This window comes from Cylas formicarius, unplaced genomic scaffold, assembly GCF_029955315.1.
Source record: "Cylas formicarius isolate icCylForm1 unplaced genomic scaffold, icCylForm1.1 PGA_scaffold_4__25_contigs__length_36172078, whole genome shotgun sequence".
Taxonomy (NCBI): Eukaryota; Metazoa; Arthropoda; class Insecta; order Coleoptera; family Brentidae; genus Cylas; species Cylas formicarius.
Window position 1 is genome coordinate 32,767,310 of NW_026844334.1, and position 23,995 is coordinate 32,791,304.

A 23,995-nucleotide genomic window follows, 5' to 3' on the forward strand; every position below is an offset into this window, starting at 1 on the left:
AGCGGCAGTGTAGGTACAGGTACATTCAAAATAAAAATAACTGCCTGTACTGACAATAGCTTGTAAATCGGCTTTATATTGGTTTATTGCAACAAACAGAAACCATTGCCCATGCTGGTTCGAGCCCAAAAATAACACCAAATCAGGACACAGTAACGGGACCAAAAAATATAGCAAACCGACTGAACAATATTCAGACAGAAATACTGAAACTTTTGAAACGGCTTCAACTCAAATTCCTGACAAAACTTCTCAATAAATTATTTGAAATGGGGAACTGCCTGGAGAGATTATCTTCCTAAGAAAGCAATTGCTACTAGGTGATCTAACTAACTAACTAACAGAGAAACAAAATCTTCATGAATAAGCAGCCCCACTATATTACAGTATTATAAACTCGACAAGTCTTGGACTGCACTCGAAGAAAACATAAGCAATGTTAAGTTCTGAATCAGAAGTGGAATGAGAACGCAGGAATCCCCATTTTCTATACAAGTTCTTATGGAAAGGGCCAGGGACGTAAACTTTTTTAACAACTTAAAAAAGGGGTTTAATAGGGCGCAACATCAACAAAATATTTTGTAATTTTAATACCAGAATCTGTCACCGGCGACAAAGAGTTTCGCCTCTCAACTAATCTGTATTTGCACTGTGCGTATGGACACAAGACCTTCCATACTGATTAGTCAAATGCTAAATCAAACAGAAGAAAGCATTAGGAGAAATGGGAGACCAACAATAATTTAAGTAGAAATATAGTTCTCATAACAGATAATGCTAAGGGGTATGCGACATCTGTGGGTTCCATTCCAGATGGTCAACATATCGAGAAGAGATCCGCATTTGCCGCATCTATAGGGTGAGTTTAAAACCATTCCATTCATAGATTCGCTACCACCGTAGAGAGGGGGAAACCCATTGGTAGGCCATCATCTTTTGCGTAAAATTTGTATTTAAGAAAGTAAGAAATATGTAGACAGCACTTAAAGAGCTCGCATCACTCCTTCCAACAGTAGCAAATTTCTGTCTGGAAGTGTCGTATCATTCCTCAATCTGGCTTTGATTCCTCCAAGGGAACGTTTTTGTACAAACTTTGCACGTCAAAGCTAACAAACTTGTCTGAGGCACATATTTTCAGGTTTTTTAAAATATCTACCAAATTCTCGGAGATCTTCACAAATGAAAGAGTGTTCGCTACAAATGGCTGGACGACTTAAGCTGCTGGTTGGGAAATCCCTCGAAGTGAGTGGTACATTTTCTTTGTTGATTTATAATCCAAAAAAATGTGGTGGTTCATATAGGCGGCAATTGTTAAACCTAGGATCTAGCTTAGATATTTTGGCGATACCTTCATCAGCTGAAATGGAACCGACACACAGCAAGTCTCCTTTCTCTAGCATCTTATTAAATAATAAATTTAATTTAATAAATTTAACGTTGAGCAAGATAAGAACGGCTGCCTAGATATCCTATTAAGTAGAAATTATAGCTCTATCAACATCAGTGTATATAGAAAACCTACATTTACCGAACGATATTTAGATTATGAGTCTAACCATTTGAAACAACCAAACTAGGAATCATAAAAACTCTCAGTCAAAGAGTAAACATAATATGCATTGATGAGGCTCCATCACTCGATGTAGAATTGAGCAGTACTAAAAATGATTTGCTTCATAATCGTTCCACTAAAAAATGTAATGACAAAATAATATCAAACTGTAAACGGAAAGTAACAGCAATATTTCTATTGAATCATTGCCTACTACCCTCAAGCAAATATATTCTTTTAGTTAGTAAAAACGATGAGACCACCAGTATAGGATCAATAACGAAATCGTGGAAACAACAGATACAATAAGGTATTTGGGCCGCAACCTGAACAACCTGAACAAAGAATCACTCACGGGAGATCAAATACCTTATAGAAAAAGTCAGAACTGTTTTAAACCATCTCAAAAAGGTCCTAAGGTTTTAAGATTCTCATATTAATTGGAAGCCTAGAAATCGACATATGCTATATCCAAATGATTATAAGTTTGTGGAGTGCGGTATCATCAGGACCTCATACGCTTGCCATGTTACAAAGAACACCGCGTCCTTCTTTTTTTTTAAAGAAACTTCAACAGGCTATTGTAATACTATTTACAAATCCTCTGGATTCCTTTTGCGTCGGTTGATGGCTTCTTCAAAGCTTAGCTAAAAGAAACGTGAAAAACCTAGGTCGCTAAACTCTTTTTCGTTGGTAGGAGAATTGATTACATGCAAGAATTTTAGTTTTACCGAATAAAATTTGATGTACGGTTTCGTGATTATATTTAGCAACTACTGATGAGCTTATTTGTCGTAGTCTTAAGGCTCTTTCATGTTCTTTGAGCCTAGTTGTACTGTGAACTCCTAGCATCTGAAACAGAATTTTGTCTTTGATGGATTGAAGATGTTGAAAGATTTTTGTTCAAGTGGTAAATCTGGTTTTGATGTTACATTTTAAAAGTTCAAAAGTTCTTAAGAAATATCTTAACATCTTTGAGAAGGTTATGGCATTCAATGCATATGAGGCAAAGAAAACATTGGAGAAACCGGACGAAAAATATCAACCATGCTCAAACATGAAAGGGCTTTAAGACTAAGAAAAATAAACTCATCACCAGTTGCCAGACACAATCACGAAAGCGAACATCAAATTTTATTCGGTAAAACTGAAATTCTTGCATGTAATCAATACCAACGAAAAATCTGAAAGTCTATAGAAATCTATGAGCAATCAAACAATGTTCTTCTTCTCAAGTCTTTATCTGTCACCAATATGGGAATCAGTTATCTAAGACAATGTTCATGTCCCTCCTTTAGCTCCAACCCTATGGTACAATATATAAGCAAGTACACAGTAGAATACGCACGAGTTTCAGTTAAGTTCTGAAAAAGTAAACAGGATGATTGGCGAAATCTAAGCAAACATGTGATGCGTAATGAGAAGTGTCAACTTATCCAACTAATTGCAGGTCAAAATAGATAGTAGAAGAAGTCAGGGGCACCGACGTACGTCGTGACTGAAAAATATTAGACAGTGGGGAACTGTTCTTTCCAGTTGACGTTATAATTAATTGACGGTCCAATCGATCAAGTAATGACGATCCCACATTTTCACCTTTTCTTTAATAAGTTGCTGGGCGGCTACGTCGTGAATGATAGCTGAATCAGCCACAAGATATTTTATCATTTCACAAAAATAATTCTTAAAACAATCCGAATTCATGTCCTCGTGGTCCAAGTGGACAGAAATGACAACAAAGCTTATTAATTAGTACCGGACTGACGATATACATCAGAAACAATAATAGAGCCCAAAAAATTGATAAAATTTGGACAGAATTTTTAATTTTATTACTACAGACTTTTCTGAAATACCTTTACAGGTTTCAGTAGCTCCAGCAGAAAGTTAGGACTTAAAAAATGTTAGAGTTTGACGAGAGAAATGTATATCGGATTTCCATCGCAGTAGACCCAACTCCACGGCGCTATGTTTTCATAGAAGAATCGATTAAATGAACTGCAGAGGCAAGTACCAGGTTATATTAGTAGTGTGGCTAACAGAGGTTAAATAAATTAAGGTAGTATATAACAAATTGAAGGTCCTTCTATAGGTACATAGTTTCACAAGTTTATGCTTAAAATTCATTAAATAAAAGGTCAAGGTCAATCAGAATATTTATTCTTTTTGGTCAAGAAATCAATGCTTTAATTTCACGTTTCCTGTATTCATTGTTGTTATGCACATATAATTCTCTATATCTTGGTTTGCTTAAATTCACTGTTAATTTAATAATTTTTCATTTTTATGAATTTATAATATCCAGACCAATTCAGACACAAAATTTCTAACCAAAAAAAAAACGCTTAGGGATCTTGCACTCTGTCAAATTCATCTCAGTTTCGGAAGGTACGCTTAGAATTGTTTTTCATGGAGCATTTCTCTACAAGGCAATTTCTTCCCACTTATTTTAAATTATTAAACTCATACCCGCCCCGTTTTGACGTGACCCAAGTTTTTTAATTTAGTTAATGGCTACTTTCAATTTCATAATAATGATCACAAGCCCGCAGTGCCAGTTAAAATACTACATTCCTTCCATCTTCATCCGTCCATTCCCATTCATCAACAAACTTTTCTCTACTTACTTGTTTAGGTAATATAAAACATTTGCAGAGAAACAATATGATTTTGCAACCATTGATGATGATAGAACCTGAGCTAAATGTTACACATGGATCATCCCTCGTAATGAGAATATGAGAAAACCGGCAATGCAAGAGAATGGCTAAGACTTATTGATTTACCGTGCGAGTCGAACCGTTAAATGTATGTGGCAACCTTGGTGACACAAATAAGAAACCGAGCAGGGGGCACCACAATCGCTATTCAAGGCAAAGAAAATTTACTGGGGTCTTCACACCGCTTCACTGTACTACAGTTGATTTTAAAAATAGTCTATACGGTCTTAACAGATGGTATCTTTGAACGGAGGTGTAACGTATGTATTTAATTGTGAAAATTTTAAAATTAAGGTTAATTTTCATTTCTGGGTTTTGTTTGAAAATGAATACGTCGCACACTGGTGGATTTGCTCATAAACATGGCAGAAAAGATTTGCATTTTAATACTTACAAGAAAAAACACTATAGTTAGTTAAAAAAGCACATATATTAAAAAAAAACTAATAAACTCAATGAAAAAAAAATAGGAAAACAGAAAAGCGGGGTTTCACCCAATTCGATAGCAATTCAATACAAACTAGGGAATAATAGTATAACATAGTACACTCATCTGAAAAATATTGCTCTTTACTTTTGAAGATTCCAACAAACTTATTCTATCAGGAAGAAGTGATTTCATTTTTTTCTATAAAAATGTTCTCTAAATTGTTTAATATCTTTATTCCAGGCGTTCTGTGCCTCTGCAGATAACATTCCTTTTAATAACAAAAAAGAATTGATGATGTTTAATGTATAAATTTCGTACATGTCAAATCTTGATGACGATATTTTTAATACTGCATGGAATATAACGAGGGACCAAAAAATATAAATATTTTAAAACAAGTAATTAATAACTAAATATATTTGCTTAACAGAAATCATTCCGAATTTGTTTTGAGTGCAATCATAAGTATGTTAATAAAATACTTGTTCAACTGCAGAGCAAACTATGGAGATTACGTGAAAAATTTGTAAATCAATATATTTTTCCAAGTTTTTTTTCCAAGGCAAAGGCTAAAGCAAATACCAATGTATAATATATTTGAAATTGAGTTGAAAAGTACTTTCATCTTGAGTAGAACTATGAAGTTTGTGTCATTAAAAAAGGAAAATTCTTAATTTTCTAAACATTTGTGGCGTTCATTTGTTTGTATTATTGGGACGTTCAGAAGATAATAAAAAAAAGTCATACAACTTTCGTATAACAAGTTTTTGTCTTTCCCATTTAATAAACTTTGCGAATGGGTGTCAAAATATAACTGGAAACTCTGCAGAAAAAATTATCACACTTTAAAAGAGTACACGAAAAATAAACACTAAAACTTAAAAAAGATAGTTAGGTTTTTTTTACAGGTTCTGAGGTAAAGTGTCGTCCTATAATAACAAAATCTGAATTGTTAATCTTCTCCAGTTCTCTTTAGTTGAAAAATGATTAAAGCAGTTACCATTTCGTTTGGAAACCTTATGACTTTTATAAAGAATATTATTCAAAACACTCAACACTTAAAATCTCCTTACAGGATGATCTCCTGTGACCATGACCACCCGAATTCCAGCACTTCTACAACGTTCCACGGCATCGGGCACTTGCGGTCTCGGGGGATCTATCAAGGACATAAAACCTACAAATCTGAGGTTGGTGCGCGGGAAATTAGGAGGTTCGGCACAGAATTTGTAATCTTTCGTGTAAGAACTATCCAAAACCAAGTCGGCGAAACCCAAGACTCTTTCTCCTTTCTCCGCTAGTTCTGTACACGCTTTGTCGCAAACTTCCCGCATTTCGTCAGTCATTTCTTTCGTGCCAGATTCGCTGCAAATGTGGGAACACCTGCAACAGAAGCATTATTATGTATCGCCGAATTAGGTAAGAAATAATTTGGGGCATGAACCGCAACACGTGAATTAATCAAAATCCCGTTCTGGCGACTTTATAGAAATATATTGCATTAAACATCAGCCAAATATTAAGCGGTTCTGTCGATTGAAATTAAAATAATAACGACTTTTAGCACATCTTATTTTTTCCAACTTTCTCCTTTTAACCCATAAAGTTCGTTACTAAAGTTTAAAAAGTAGGTGGTACAGGTTCGGTTGTCACTTGCACACGACACGTGGCCATAATTAGCCCTGAATAAACGGAGTAATAAATCGATAAAATGGCGATTTAGAAGCCATCAGTACAGGGAGGTATTTTTATTTTAGTAGTATCGACACCTTCAAAATTTTAAAATCATTTGCGAGATTAAGGGCGTGACAGTTATTATTTGTTACGTTTAAACCATGGGTTCAAGAAAATTTCTACTACGGACAGTAATGTATCAGAAATTGTCATTTGAAGATGCGCTTCAAAAGAAACGCTTTACGAGTCTACGAAGGTAAAATTTATGTAATACTCATATCTTTGTCTTTATCATCGGACAATTGTACATATTGTTTCTACATATTTAAATTTAAAAAACTTTTTGAAAAAATATCTATTACTATAACGTTCCTAGGACGTACGAGGGCAACGCCAAAATTTCCCGGCCTGAATATGAAAGAAACAAGGTAGAGTAACATTTTTTTATTATTTTTCAATATAATTCCCCTTAACTTCAATACACTTATTACATTTCTTAATTAACAACTCAATCCCTTTAAAAAAATATTCTTTTGGTTTGTCTGCAAAATAACCTAAAACAGCCTCTTTTAACTCAACTTCGTCGTTAAACCGCCGTCCACGTAAGTCCTTTTTCAAATGTCCAAACAAATAATAGTCGCTGGGGGCCATATATAAGGAGGATCATCTATCTGTTGGAACCCACACTCTAAAATGGCAGCTTATGCAACACCAGCAGTATGGACAGATGCGTTATCGTGCAAAAGACGCAAGCCTCTGGTCAGTTTTCCTCGATGTTTTACACGTATGCAGTCTCGCAATTTATGTAATAATGTTGCGTAATATTTACCATTGACAGTGGTATTAGTTTCTTTAAAATCTATCAAAAGAATTCCTTCACAATCCCAAAAGATCATGGCAATCACCTTTTTTGTTGACTGGCAGACTCTGAATTTTCTGGGAATTGCTTCACCCTTACGACGCTACATTGATTCTTTTTTCGATCGAGGGTCACAATAGAGAACCATAGTTTCATCTCCCGTCACGATAGTTTCTATCACAGGCTTCGGTTCCGACCCACAGAGTTCCAAAAAAAAGCGCCCACACTCGACATGGCGTTGTTTTTGAATAGCCGAAAGGTTTTTAGGAACCCATCTTGCACTAACCTTATGCATATCTAAATGATCATGGAGGATTCGACGAAAATTTGTATCAGAAAGCTTAGTAATTTCTGAGATTTCCTTGACCTCTAAACGTCGATCACTCAATACCACCTCTTCCACAATCGCAACAATATCTTCCGTTATGACCTCTACTGGTCGACCAGTTCTTGAATCATCTTCAAGGGACTCCTGCCCAATTCGAAAACGTTTTGCCCATTGTTTCACTACCGAATATGAAGGAGAAGTTTGACCGTACACACCATCCAGCCTTTCTTTAATAATTTTAGGTGCAAACCTTTCTTTTGTCAAAAACTTTATGACTGCTCTATACTCAATTTGCGTTATGTGCGACATTTATTCGCACACGTCTTGTTTAAAATGCTGTCAATAAAAAACTATTTGACGAAAGACTTCAATTTTTCTTTTCGCAGCCTACTAAGGTACATATTTAAAAGAAGATAAAGTTTTATCGTGATACTGGAGCTGCACCTATGTCAGACCGGGAAATTTTGGCGCTAACCTCGTAGAAAATTAAAACAAAATCCGCTAATAATTACTATTTTTTAATGGAAAATTTGTCTGCAGGTGTTTTAAAACGTCAGAGGACATGGTAGCTGCCTCTGAGAGGACAGTGAAATTAACTGGCATTCCAAGGTCAACTATGCGTCGATTCCTTGATTATGATTCACTAGAAAGGAAGGAACAATACCATTTACATAATTTCTGGATTTCTCCTGCTCCTGCTCCTGGTTGTTGTTGAATCGAACTTATTGACGGTTCGCCAATTTGGTGCGATTTTTGGTTTTTAGGAATGGACATGAACATAGAGAATATGTGGCCCTAACTAGATAGTGCGACATGTTGCAGGTGAAACAGTAAATCTATGATATACACAGCTTGGTAGGAGGCTTATCTCCAGGAATATAGACGTAAATTGGTCACTTAAGTTCATAATACTTGAGGCCGCTTGATTTTTTTTGAGGCTACGTGAAAACGAACCGCAAACCATTCAACAATTGAAAGAAGAAAATGATCAAAGAATAAGTGACATCATGACCTCAAGAAATGTGTTCAAAAATAATGGAAAACTTCAACAATAGAATTTTGTGCCGCCAGCAAAGTCGATATGGCCATTTGACAGATATTATGTTCCACGTATCCACACTATCCAACACTACCATAAATTACATTTATGTCATGAAACTTTTATTTTATTTGTTTAGTTTATTATATATTATATATATTTATATAGTAATTTATTGTTGTCCATTTTACACTGTGGCTAGAGGGAAGCTTGGGTGCTAAACATTTTGCTTCTTTCAGTAAAAAGAATTGTACACTATTGATTAGACTACCATCAGGACATTTTAAATGAAGTTTCTAAAAATTTGATATACGTCCCTTTATGGTTTGTATTTAAGTTGACTTAGATATAAACTAAATCGAGTAGAAGAACTGAATAGTAGTTATATTAAATATTTATTTGTACCAACAAAACATACAATTTTTAATTTATTAGTTTTTAGTGTTTCAAAAAACTCATACTTTTTGATTTTTATGCTGTTTGAAATGAGCTATTCAACTATAAAAAATAATATTTATCCATTTAAATAATAATAAAATTGGGAAATACAAAACAAAAAGTCAATCAAGGAAGTCGACTGAGCACTTAGGGTATAATTTCTATGCTTAAATGAGAGAATATAGCTTCATAATTACAGATACATTGATGATGTAGTGGTAGGATATCATCTGCCTGCAATGAGGTGGTCGCTGGTGCAATCGTGTTTTTAGTAATATTTTTTCTAATATTTCTTTTAAAAATACAAATTAATTGACTTTTTCATAAACCTTTTTTTTTATCTCAATTACTGTTGTAATTTGCGTCTCATTAAAAGTGGTCGAAGCTGGGGAGACCGATTATAACGTTGAGTTTGATTGGTGTCTTCGATTATTTTTATGTGGTTTGTCATGATGTCTTTAATTAATACGAGTAGATATGTTTTCTTTCCAGATCAACAGCAAAAATCAGCATCACCTATTGATTAAGGATTTTTAATTATATAGCAAATTGAAACGGTCGTTCAGATTAAAACAAAGCGAAGTGGTTACTACTAAAATCGCAATTAAACTCGTGATCTACGACAGTAGGAAACGCTCTATTAGCTCAAAAGAATGTTTAATGAAGTCGAGGTGGCTATCACAACTGGAAAAAGTCAAAATAATGTTGCTAAAATCTACCAAAAATGTTCGATCGTTCTCACACACATCCTAGAATAACAACAATTTTGTACCCTTGATCTGTGCATAATAGCATCTTTTAGAGCAGTGAGTAAAAAAAAGATTTTTTTTTACGCTAGACTGGCCACGAAAAAGAAAGGAAGAGTTCAAATTTATTCCAAATTGAATGAGAATTTCCAAAATGATTTTTATTTATAAAGAAATCAGTGCCTTATTTTTTTAATACCACCCGAAGCCCCACTGGTGACAATAATACCTCGAAACACAAATTGCATTTTGATGCTTGAGTTCTTGGGAATTCCTTCATAGTGTACACCATAATACCACTGTGAGTTACCCCTCGATCAATGCCACCTTTCACAAAATAGATTATAATCAAGAGCGCGAATTCACACATTCTCGTTCGAGTCGCCGTTTTCTTTAACGGGATACCAAGTCGCATTTTAAACACTAGATATCTACAACTCATGCTGATAAATAACTACCTAGCCAAAATACGTTCGGGTGCTCCTTTCATAACAACAAGAACATGGCCGTCCTCCATGGCATGAATACTAATCTGGAAAAGAAAAACATTATTAAGCCCAAAAAGCAGTGTAATTTTAGAGTCCTGTTAATATAAAAGATACTGCGTCACTCATAGATACATACTGATATACAAAACAAGTGCAAATACGAAAGTTTCATCGTTTATATTGAACTATAATAATTTTTGAAGTAAGAAATAGATATAGATATGCTGCTATGAATTATGCACGAAATTTCATCCAGAATTCGAAAATAGAAACTAAAAAACTGTGTTCTATTTACAAAAAGAAATTTGGATCGACATCTACTTTTTGTCCTCCCACCCAAAAGGAAGTAAAACTAGGGATTTAAGTATAGCCGGTATGCTGAAAATATTCCTAAATATTTAATATTATTTCGAGTTTTTATTTTCTTTTTTACTATCCGTTGTTGCAATGAAAGTGATATCTTTGCATTTAATGTTTTTTTTTGACAACAATTACTTTTCGAGATAGGGCTACATTCTTGACAATGCAAGAGAGTAATACATAAGTCTCCCGAGGAAAGCGCTAACATCACTGTAATAATCATATAGTTAGGTACCGCCGGTTAAGGAGCAAAAGACCGCACATAATCGTAATCCCAAAAACCCCTCACAGGGAGCCCCCGTCGCGATGTGCTCCGCCCCCGTTCTAATGTACCCCCTTGCTACCAGAGTGTGCTCCTTAAAACCACATTCGGCAGCAACGGACGGATCCGGGTGAACGGACGCATCCCGGATATGCACCGGACCAAACAGGGCGTTACACAATAGGGATTTTTAAGGGGCGGAGCACACTCTGATAGCAAGGGGGCACACTAGTACGGGGGCGGAGCACAACGCGGCGAGACCCCCTGGGAGGGGTTTTTGACATTGAGGTTATGTGCGGTTTTTTACTCCTTAACTGGCGGTACATAATTACCAATCATCTTTAATAATTTTAAATATACCTGATATTTTGTAGTAGAGCTAAATGGTATTTCGAGTAGTTTTGGGTTCTTGTGCCTGAAATCGGTCGGAGACCCGTGAATATGGGATAGCTCGACGAATTTCAAGATTGCCTCTTCCGACGCATCACCTCTGACTTTTCTCAACTGGATCGGTAAATTTTCTTCACCGTGAATAAATTCCGCACGGTTACACAGCGTGGCACACCGCATCAGGGTCCTAAAAGCTGAAATTATGCTTTAACTATTCTGAATATAGGAAGAGCAAAAAAATAAATAAAAAGAAGCTATTTAATTAAGTCAGTAGACAAATTGTCAAGTTCGTATTTTCAAATAGTGGATAAACACTCCAAATTAGTTTTTCTATAACAATGTAAGGAATGTCCCCCGATCATTTCAAGTACGAGCAAAGCGGAAAATATTTCAATTCCATTTAAGAAAAGTGAGAATTATATTTCACTTTTCTACTTTTACAGAGGTTCCAATTTTTCCAATTTAAGATTGATACGCAGAGGAAAATTGGAAATGTTAGTCTCTTGGACGTTACGTATCTTAATCTGCGCAAAAATGATTCTCGAGAAGTAGACCTGAGCGACGCAGAAACCAGTAGTTTTTAGATATAAAATAAAAGAAAACTGTTAATTCATTTAACAGCTCGATTGCATTTTCTCAAACATCTATAATTGTTCCTACACTATCTATTAAGTATGAAGCAGTTTGATCATTTACTTTATACAAGAGAAATCCAAATAAATCAATCAGCAATTTAATAATAATAATAATAATAATTAAATAAGTAAATATACATTTTATAAGAAATTTAGATATGCGGACCTAGTTCAGTCCAGCATTTCAGGAATACTGAGTTTTCTTACAGTAGATCAGACATAGTATCCGACATAAAGAAATATAGTGGAAAATGCATTCACAGAATTTGCTAAAAAAAAATAGAAAATCAACCACATTTGATAAAAAAAAATATGAGCGGATATTACATACTAAGTTGAACAATAACAGATCAAATAAGAAAATCATTGTTTTAATAACATAATTTTGTACAGCAGCATAAAATAACAGAGATTCGACAAAACCGAGCGTTGAACAAGTTTTTTCATTTGAAGAAAAATATTTTTCAATAAAACATCTGAATCTGAGATCTGAACTTTAAAGAAAGAATCAGCCCCTGAAGTTTTTTGCATTAATATATTTGTTCACTTTGGCTACATGTTGCACCAAACGTGTTACCAATGGGTGTTTTTTTTTTCGATGTATTGAACTTTAAGTTGGCATTACTGTTCAAGATGGCGACCGATTTAACAGCTGTCAAGTGATTTATTCTCAGTTTGGTTTGTCAATTCATCATGAATAGACTCACGCCTGAACAACGCTTGCAAATAGTGCAATTTTATTTCGAAAATAATGGTTCTGTGCGGAATACGTATCGCGATTTTATCGTCGACAAAATCGTCCATCGGAGTAGTTAATTCGATTAACCATGGAACGTTTTCGCACCACGTTTACTGATAACTCGCATCCCCAGAGACGCTGTACGGTGCGTACAGAAGCTATTGCTGCTGTAGAGCGTAGCATTGAGGAAGACCCGAATGAGTCCATCCGCCATCGAGCACAGGAATTGTATTTGTGTCCATCCACTTTATGGAAGATTTTGCGAAAGGATCTTGGTTTACGTGCTTACAAAATCCAACTCATGCAAGAATTGAAGCCAAACGATCATCAAGCAATGCGTAGATTCGTCCAATGGGCCCAAAACGAAATTGCCGTTGTTCCCGATTTTCATAAGTGAATTTTGTTTAGCGATGAAGCGCACTTCTGGTTGAATGGCTACGTCAACAAACAAAACTGCCGCATTTGAAGCGAAGCTAATCCTCAAGTGTATGTCGAAACACCGTTACATCCAGAAAAACTGACTGTTTGGTGCGCTTTATTGGCCGGTGGAATCATTGGTCCGTACTTCTTCAAAAACGATGATGGCCAGAACGTTACAGTCAATGGTGATCGGTATAGAGCTATGATTACTAACTCTTTCATTCCTGAATTGAATAACCATGATGTCCAGGAGATGTGGTTTCACCAAGACGGTGCAACATGTCACACAGCTAGTGCCACAATCGATTTATTGAAAGATACGTTTGGTGACCGCCTAATTTCACATTTTGGACCTGTGAATTGGCCTCCAAGATCTTGTGATTTAACACCGCTAGACTACTTTCTGTGGAGCTATGTAAAGTCATTGGTCTATGCGGATAAGCCACAAACGATTGACCATTTGGAAGACAACATTCGCCGTGTTATTGGCGATATACGGCCACAAATGTTGGAAAAAGTCATCGAAAATTGAACGTCCAGATTGGACTACATCCGCGCCAGCCCTGGCGGTCATATGCCAGAAATCATATTTAAAATGTAATGCCACAAGATTATCTTTCGGATAAATAAAATTCATGTCAATCGAATAATCCATCGTTGTTTTAATGTAACTTAAAGTTCTATACATCGAAAAAAAAAACACCCCTTACTTAGTGTTTAATAAGTCACAAAATGAATGAAATTGCAGAAAAACATATAAATTGATTTGCAAATTTCAAGAAAAAAATTAATTTTTCATGACAGATGTTACTCAACTTTAAAATTTTAAATCTGAGTAATTCAAATTGTCTATTAGAGAAATTGGACTATTAGAGAATAAACAGCAAAATATTGAAAGCAACTCTTTATTATATATTAACTCCAATCACTATACTAATAGACAAATGCTTCCAACAAAGAAATTTGCCCAGGTCGCTTAGGATTGCGAAGATTATCCCTACATAAAAAAGGGATGTGCATACCACTTACAACTAAAAAGTTCTTGAATCAATGGTTAAAGAATAATTTGTGTCGTATTTTGGACATAAACTTATTATTATCTAACAATCAGTTAGCTTTTGATAATGACAAATCGACAGCAGCAATAATAAATTTTGTCAATCAACCATGGGGTGCTCCAAGGATCCATTTTCAGACGGGCTCTGTTTATTGTGTAGATAAATGACTTTCTCAATACTGTCTAGAATGGATATGATGATGGTTGATGTATCTATAACTCGATGCATACTAACAGCTAAGCGGTTCGCTGACTTAAGAAAGATAATTTGGCACACAATATTCTTTTACACGATGTTCTTTTTACATCCGACAAATGGAACGAATAATCAGAGCCTTTAAAGCTTATACGTGTCATGCATCTCTGTTTGAGATTATCCACTCAGATATTTGTGATAAGACGACTTAGAAAGTGTCTTACTGATAATGTATTGAAAACGGTCTACTATCCTCTTGTCCACAGCCGAATTAAGTATGGCGTTCTACTATGGGGAAACTCACTTTACCCTTACAAAGTATTCATCCTGCAAAAAGAACCAATAAAACTGATTGGCAATGTTTCAATTCGTGACATGATAGACCGATTTTTTAATAATTTCGAATTCTTACGTTGCCGATCTATATAAACTGGAAACAATCGTTGAAATCTATATACATTTCAAAGATTATCCAACGTTTTCCTCTCATAGTTGATTTGAGTCTTTATAACTCACTTAAACATAAGGACAAAGAACATAACATCACAAATATAAATAAGCCAACATTTAAGAAATTTTTGGACAATATTCATTTTACAATATGACAAAATTGAATATATATATATATATATATATATATATATATATATATATATATATATATATATATAGTGTTCGAAGTGTTTTCGGAACGCGAGCATTGAAGATGCCAAGTGAGATTTTGGCGAAACGTCTGCAGGATTCCAGTCGGATGCAAGATTTGCAGGATTCCAGTCGGATGCAGGATTCCAGTCGGAGTTCAACGAGCGAACGGATGATATCCCGGAATATAGTGTCATCACATTTTTCCATCCGTGAATCAATACGTGAGAATATATATATATATATATATATATATATATATATATATATATATATATATATATATATATATATATATATATATATATATATATATATATATATATATATATATATATATATATATATATATATATATATATATTTGAAAAAGTTCAAATGGTAGGCAATCAAAAGAGTAGACTTGACAAGAACCAAAAACGATATGAAAGATGCCTAGCGTTTGGTCATATGAAAATCATCGTTGCAATCGTGATAATTACAACTGAATTCCTATTAAAAGAAATGTTTCATTCATTTTTCATTTTTCATTTTTTCCTCCTTTTACTACTACAACAACTGATTAGTGATTAAATGCAATTTTGAATGGATAGCAACTAATTATTTGAAAATTACTAAGAATGTAAAACTTAAAAATCTTAGTTGCTGGATATTTTAGTACCCGTCGAAGGTTTTATAAAAACACTAAAAAAAATTAAATAATAATATTTTATTTCTATTTTCTATTTCTATTTCTATTTTAAATACCAACTAAGCAATAAATCGACGTTTTATTTGCTATATTGGAAATTATTTAACAGTAATAAGGATCGGTAAAATGGATTTTTTCCCAAATTGCAATTCTTATTTTGAGCTTTAAATTTGTTTATTCATATTTTAGGTTATGACAAAGATATTAGGATGCGGTTTTCACTGACTTGTTGAGCCGTTATTTGATATTATCTAATGACATTGTAAAAGTCGTATCGTCGCATTCACTCTTTTTTACAGAATATTATTTTTTTGCAATGGCAATCGCGGCACATATCATCGTCGATGATGGCAAAAGAGAGGTCCGTTTTTAATAACCCCAAGTTTATTAAAATGCGTTTGGCCATAGTAGACGTATGGATATTATTTCTGAAATTCTTTGAACACCCCCCACCCCCCCCCCCAACCTAGCACTTATCATGCTTTAAAATAATAAACACGTTAATTATGGTTACTACTAGACATTCTCATTGAAAGCGAATTTTAAAAAGCTATTTAAGATCTAACATCTAGAATAATTTTCAGCATCCTGTCCATACTGTTACACCCGGTATGTAATACTAACCGAGATCATCCATAAAAATTTTCGAAAATAATCGAATTTTAACCCGTTTCAGACCATGACGTTTATTTATTTACCTTCGACTTTATTGTAACCTTTTGCATCATTTTGTTCCGGGGTAGAATCGGCGCACATGATTTGATTGCTGCACCAGAAATGACACACCGTCATTTTGTTCTGCGTTAATGTGCCCGTCTTGTCGGAACAAATTATAGACGTTGATCCTAACGTTTCAACAGCTTCCAAGTTCTTGACGAGGCAATTTTTGGCCGCCATACGTTTCGCAGTTACCGACAGACACACGGTCACAGTTGCCAGAAGACCTAAAATTATATTTTTCTTATACATAATTTGCGAAAAGTTGACTTTTGAGTTGCCAATTAAATGGCGAAAAGAAAAAGATATTTTTCTTACATTTGGATCAAGTGTAGATAAAATTTTGTAAAAAACTAGACGCGAAATACTATTTTTGTGTAAGACACTTTTCTATAACCTGTCAAATTATCAGATATTTTAGTACTATTTACGAAAAGTTTAAAGATGGCTAAAAAGTGAATTTGTTTTATGAAAATGGTAAAAAATTAGATAATTAGAGTTTTTCTTAATTTAGAGCAGAAATATACAGAAAAGCACAAACAAAAATGTTGTGAGTATGAAGTTGCGAAAAAACATTTTGTTTGACGATACCCGTCACAAATTCACTAGTCGCGCAATATATCTAAAACTTTTGGCTCTCTGAGCAACTTGGAACTTTGCTAATTAAAAGGCTAAAGCTTAATCAATAGAATTTTTTACATTTATATCAAAAGTGGACAAAATTTTCTTTAAAACCATTTACTAAATACCCTTTTGTATAAAAAAAGTTTTTCCCAGTGACAAAATGATCGATGTTTTCTTAGCTTTTACCTATAGGTTTAAAATTGATTTGATAATGAAAATCTCGTTAGAAACTAAAGTATACAGAAAAGTAAAAACAAAAATGTTGTAAGATTTTGCGAAAAACTTTTTTTGTCGCAATCTTTAAAACTTTAAACAAGTCTACCTACAAAAACCTAGGACACTTGAAACTAAGCAAGAATATCCGCGTATTGTACTGTAATAGTATAAAGTTGATTTAAAAGTTTTTTTTTTAATGAAATCGGTTAAAAATTATAAGATTAGGGTGGTTTTAATTTGGATCAAAAGTATACAGAAAAGGACAAACAAAAATTTTGTACGTAGAATGTTACGCTATTCAACAAAAATGCAGCAGTTACGCAATATATCCTGAACGTTTGGCAACTGTCTAATTAAATAGCTTCCTAAGAAAGCTAGAACTAAATATGACCACATACCGCCCGTTTCAATTTAAATATAGACTGTTTCCTTAAAGTTACAACTTTACAAAGAAACAAATTATAGTTTTTGAGATTTTTAAAAAAATATGTATTTTTAAATGATAGTGTAACGCCATAACGTAATCGAACGTAGTGGACAAAAAGTTCAAGTTCGCCATACCAGCAATCAAAATTAAATTCAATTTCTTTCTCCCAAGAGCATAAAAGTGTGTTTTTTACCAGCATATTTAGTTAAGTGTGGTTTTCAATTAAATTTTGGATAATTTGAACTTTGATAAAAACTGACTCAATTTTGATTTTTCAAATACTCAAAAAGTATTATCGTGCTCGTGTTGGTCAAAGAATATTGGAAATGGACCCTCAGTACTGTGCAAAATTTCTTCGCCACAATATCTGTATGTTTTTTTCTTTTTCGAGTCTGTTAAATAAGCGTAAAATTATATCACATTTCTTACAAATGAGTTGGAAAAAATTAAAGCACTTTTCACATTTATTTTTAGCTGTCTGATTAATGAGCAATTACCTTCAGGAACGTTGGCAACAATGATGCCAATCAAGAACAAAGAGGCTTCAATCCAGGAATAATTCATGCCCAATGCGGCGGACCCAAAAATAACGCCCAGGAAGCACGCCCACACGCTGATAATTTTCATAAAATGCTCCAACTCTTGCGCTATGGGCGTTTTATTCGGCTGTAATCGGGCTGTTAACCCCGCTATCCTGCCCATTACGGTTTGATCGCCGGTTGCGACGACAATACCTGTCAAATTGACCAAAATGACAAAGATATTAATATTAATTTTTCAAAGAAACTTCCACAGGCTACTGTAATACTTTTTATCAAACTTCTGGATTCATCCTGCGTCGGTTTTTGCCGAGTCGAACTTGCTAATCATCCTGTTGGCTGAACAGTTTCACTCAAGCTCTGAAAAAGGTCCGCCCCCCTCAAACAATATAAAAGCAGGTACAGAGTAAAATGCGAGCCAGTTTCAGTCAACCTCTGAAGAAGTCAACAGGATGATTGGCGAAACGTTAGCAAGTTCGACTCTGCAAAAACCAACGCAGGAGGAATCCAAAAGTTTTCTAAAAAAAACATTACTTCGTATACAGTAGGTCAAAAAATAAATTTTTTTGAGTTTTCTTTTAGTTTCTTCTTTCAAGTTACATTTAATGAGAAATATATTTCAAGTAAATACAGGTAGTCTCATTAAGAGTAATAAAAATAAAATAAAAATCATTTAAAGCACTTTATTTAACGATTAGAAATAAGGCAGTTTTAGAGGCAGAAACTGTAATAATTAAACATGCAATGTGGATATGTAAGAAGCACAAATAAAAACCCAAAAGTTCCAATTAAAAAAAAAACGCTACGCTTTTTTGGCAAACCTCGTATATAAATTAGTATGTAATATTAAATGTACACAAAAAATTGTAAAATTTTTGTTTCCTAAAATGTAAAATAAAAAATTAAAGCGAAATATTTATAATGGATCACTGTTTAGTCTCTAGTGTATATTCAATGTAAAATGCTTTTTATACACGATTATAAATAGATAATATAAACTAAATTACCAATATTACATTTGACCAATGTTTCCAAAAGACGATGTCACAAATATAATTTTTTTATACCTCACGGTACTAATTCCAATTGATGTCAGTAACAACAACAAAAAATAAAGAATAAAAGATTGTTGGTCCAGGCAATTCGAATTTTAATATACTTCGTTAAACAAAACTGCGCTGGTAAACCCTTATTTATAAAAACGTTGCAATTTCAGCGTGTAAAAAATATACTGACTCACCTTTAGCGGTTCCTTCAACTGCGTTGGTTGAAAAAAACGCGAAATTTTTTGTTTCCAAAGGATTGTCGCTTGAGCAATCGACACCCCTGTTTTGCGGTTCTGATTCCCCTGTCAATGCCGAATTGTCTACCTAAAGCAAAATTACCAACAATTATAACAGAAGATTATGTTCAAATTGATTCTAAAACAATAACTGAAATCTTAAACCAGGCAAATCTAGTGGCCCAGAAGGAATATACTCCGAAATATTAAAATATGGAACTCACAAACTTTTCAGAAATCTGACAATTATTATTAATAAATGCTTGAATGGACATCCCGTTCCCAAGGAATGGAAAGTAGCTCTTATCTCCTCTATTCACATAAAAGGAAATAAACTGGACTGCAATAATTATAGGGGCATTTCGGTTACAATCACAATGAGCAGACTGTACGGCAGAATTTTACGTGATCTCATTGAGGAAGAAGGAGGACGAAGAACAATGTGGTTTCAGAGCAGGAAGATCATGTACTGATAATATGTTTACCCTAAAACAAGTTATAGAAAATGGAAGTGTCAGGAACATGGAAACGCACCTAACATTTGTTGACTTACAAAAAGCATACGACACAGTCCCAGTAATAAAGCTATGGAGGGTCTTAGAGCAATCCAACATTATTCACACCTACATAGCAGCCCTTAAAGAACTATATAGGGAATTAAAATCAAGAATAAGGGTCGGCCAATGCATTACGGAGGAGTTCATGGTGAATAAGAGACTACGTCAGGGATGCTGTGTCTAACCCAACCTTTTTAAAATATAGGTGGCAATGGCACTAAAAAAATTGAAAAGAAAGGTCCAGGGCGTGGGAATAGAAATTGATGGTGGATGCTGGTTTACTCTTCAGTTTGCAGACGACCAAGTCATAGTAGCCAATAATAAAGATGATATGCAATATATGATTCGAAAACTAATAGAGGAGTATGAAGAATGGGGCTTGACAGTCAACATAGCAAAGACAAAGTATGTATGTGTGAGAACTCACTCACTCGGAAATTTGGAATTAGGCAATAGCCAAGAAATCCTTCAATGTCAGGAATATGAACATCTGGGCATCACATTCGACAACACTGGAACAGATGCAAAAGAAATAGAAAAACGAATAGTCAAAGCCAAAAAAGTAATAGGAGCTCTGATTGGTATCCTATGGAACAAATAAATATCCAAGAAACGTAAATTTAATATCTACGAAGCAACGGTAAAAAGCACCCTTCTATATGGATCAGAGACATGGAGAATTTCCGAGAGACATAAGAAAAGGGTTGAGGCTGTCGAGATGGATGCAACTAGAAGATCAATACGCATTTCACGAAGAGAAAGAATAAGAAACGATACCATAAAACAGAGAAGATTGTGAAGATAGTCGGGGTTGGAGTTTAGGTGTCAGACAACGTCGAAGGACGTTCTAAACCGATATGTATATATATATATATATATATATATATATATATATATATATATATATATATATATATATATATATATATATATATATATATATATATATATATATATATATATATATATATATATACATAATGATATTATTAAAATTATATTTATACCACAATGCGATGGCCTACTGGTGAAAAAGGGAATTAAATATTGAGCACCGAAAGTGTAATACAAATCCAATTGACAAATAAATCTCAGACTTTCTAATTCTATTTAAAAGAGACTAAAAATATATTTGTTTTTATTGAAATTTATCGACTGTTTGCATTCATTGCGATGTCATTTTTAGCCAGTTTAAAAAACAAACGTTTTAATAACATGTCTGTTATCGTTTATTCTATTTTAAAATTTTATAATCTGTGTACCCAATTGATTGCCTTATTTCTTCATTCTATAAATACCTATTCACATATAACATTGAAAATATTTTTTCATACAATAAATAAGTCAACATAAAATAAAATAAACATTTAATTTAAAGTTAAATATCAAGAGAAACCAGAAAATGCATTTTGTTGATGGAAGGTCTGGTAAAATTTATCCTGTGTTATACAAGTGTTTTTTTTATTTTAAATACGCTATATTCAGAATATATTGTATTACACAAAAAGTGTGATAGTGGTGTGTGGAGTGACTCAAAAAGTTTACCACATGTCACACATCTATAACTTTTTATGAGCAAAAAAATAAAAACCAGAAATTAAATTTTAAAATGAACACATAAGTGACCAGCATCAGTAAAGTTCTTAAATTTGTAAAAAGTACGTTTCTGTCAGTAAAGAAAGTTAATATGGAGCATCTAAATAAAACCCAGAAAATTGAAATGTTATTTTTTTTGTTGGATATGGAGGCACAATAACAATTCAAGAAGAAGTTCAGGATAAGATATCCATAAATACCCAAACTGAGTAAATTTGAGTAAAAGTTAATAGAAACAGTCAAAGTGAAAGATAGTACCTTCAAACATTGACGTTAGCCGACGAATAGTTTACATTACTACGGGAGTTGAATGAAGATGATCGTGACTGATACAAACGTGCAGATAGTTTCACAAAAAAAAAACTGATATGACTTGAAAATTCCACTTTATATTTTGAGCAGTATACACATCATCGGTCTGTCATACATTTTAACGAAACATAGTTTGTTTTGACGTCCAAATATGGGATCTAAAGGCAGATATATGCAAACGTTTTGAATAATAAAAATTAATACGCATATTTTTAAGAGTTAAGTGTTTTTTCATTATGGATATCGAATGGTTCAGTTTAGCAGTTTCGTCCACTGTTGAGTCAAAGGCGTAAGAGTGCTGCATTGCCATTGCGTGAACCACTTCATAGCCACCATAAATCTATTTTATGAGTAATAACTCTTGCATTGGAAATACTTAGGTTTAAGTAAATGCAAGCATTGCAACAAATTTAGAAGATGGTTGACACTTATCAGCAGGTGGCCAACATTTGAACATAAACAGGACAAGAAGAAACACTCGGAAGGAATTTAATATTTTGTGCAATTTCCATCCGCATCAATTACAGCTTGAAGTCTTTTGCTTATGGTCATAAAAGGAGTTATGAAGTTTTATTAAAGCAACAATACTTCCTATACTTCCTGAATAGCCTTGCCATAGCTCCTACTTGTACACTGGACACCATAACCCTCTACAATATTGAAGTATGTGCAACTCTCTTTTACACTGAAATGACCCACAGTTTTCATCACAAATCACACACAAATCTCCACATTTTATTAATGAAAAAAACGGTTGTTCTGCTTACAATAAAATGTTGAGCGAACAAGAATAAACCATATTCTAACTTGATCACAATTCTGCCTTTTAGGCTTCCTTTTACTTTCTAACATAATGGTGACAACACTGACATTTTTTTTATTTGACAAGAACAGTTTTATAAACATGAAAAAAATGAAGTTGACATGACAACGACATGGTGGCGTATAATACACTGCTCAAAACTTTGAAAAAAAGTGTTTTAAGATTCGTACCAGTTTTTTATGAAACCAGCCGTATAACTTAAACCAAGGGAGATATGTCTCATAGAAGTTCCTTATTCATTAGTATTCATGTAAAAGGAGATAAACAGAACAAATCAATACTTGAATAATGGAACCCTGTGGTACTCCACAATCGATTCCCTACCTGTTATGCACAAATTATGTGCCTCTTTCTTTGTATCCTTCATCTCTTAGGTTAGGATAATTAACTTTCATTTCTCACACTTTATTTTTCATTAATACTTACTTTGCCGGATCTGAAATATATGCTTATAATAATACTAGTTTCAGTAACAAGTGCCCAAAGTGCTATTTAAATATATTAAATTTCTTTTAAACCGAACCAGTGTAGTACCATCGACAAATTATAAAATTTTCAAGAGAAAGATTTAGTAACAATATTTAACATTTTCTAATAATTTGAAATCAGCGTTTAATAAAAAAAATATTATTTTTGAAATATTATTATAAACGAACAACTATTAGCATTATTTATTTGTTGGTGTAAAATTGCTTAAATTATCATGATTTGGTGTTTTAATATCTGGTGTTTGAACTGCCTGCCTGTTGAATTTTGTCAGCTATATTCTCCTTTTTTAAAAATTGAATTGAGGTGGCTTTTACTTGATCAAAATCCATTTATCACAATAAATAAGAACTAAAAGTTCAGATTTTCACGAAATTATATATTTTGACATGACAATTGTTTCGACGATTGTTTATCAAATGTAATATTTACAAACTACCCCGAAAAATGACCATAAAACCTTAATTAATATTGTTGTGAGGATTTTAGTTTAATAAAGGAGAGGTATTTAAATTTCATTGATCGTTAAGCAATACATTTGAATGTCTCATTTTGTTAACCTCCATGGCTTCCAATAAATTTAATTCTCCACTTTTTGTGGTTGTATACATATATATGGATGGCATATGCAATGCATTTGAAATGGGAAAAAGCAGCACAGCATTGTCGAAAATCGTATAGCAGTGGGTTCAGTCCAAAAGAATAAAATATTTTGAATTTGTTTGTAAAATAGGTAGTTAAAACTGAATA

General features: G+C 33.6%; 1 protein-coding gene across 1 annotated transcript in view; it reads right to left on the minus strand.

Moving 5' to 3' along the window:
• Positions 1-23,995, minus strand: part of LOC132701463 (sodium/potassium-transporting ATPase subunit alpha-like) — an 87,671-nt gene that overhangs the window by 19,983 nt on the left and 43,693 nt on the right. Inside the window, exons 5-10 of the mRNA XM_060669399.1 lie at positions 19,430-19,559; positions 18,148-18,384; positions 16,365-16,610; positions 11,257-11,480; positions 10,245-10,318; positions 5,776-6,085 (exon numbers count right to left, since the gene is read on the minus strand). Of these exons, the coding sequence (XP_060525382.1) occupies positions 5,776-6,085; positions 10,245-10,318; positions 11,257-11,480; positions 16,365-16,610; positions 18,148-18,384; positions 19,430-19,559 (1,221 nt within the window). The remainder of the gene's footprint in view (positions 1-5,775; positions 6,086-10,244; positions 10,319-11,256; positions 11,481-16,364; positions 16,611-18,147; positions 18,385-19,429; positions 19,560-23,995) is intronic.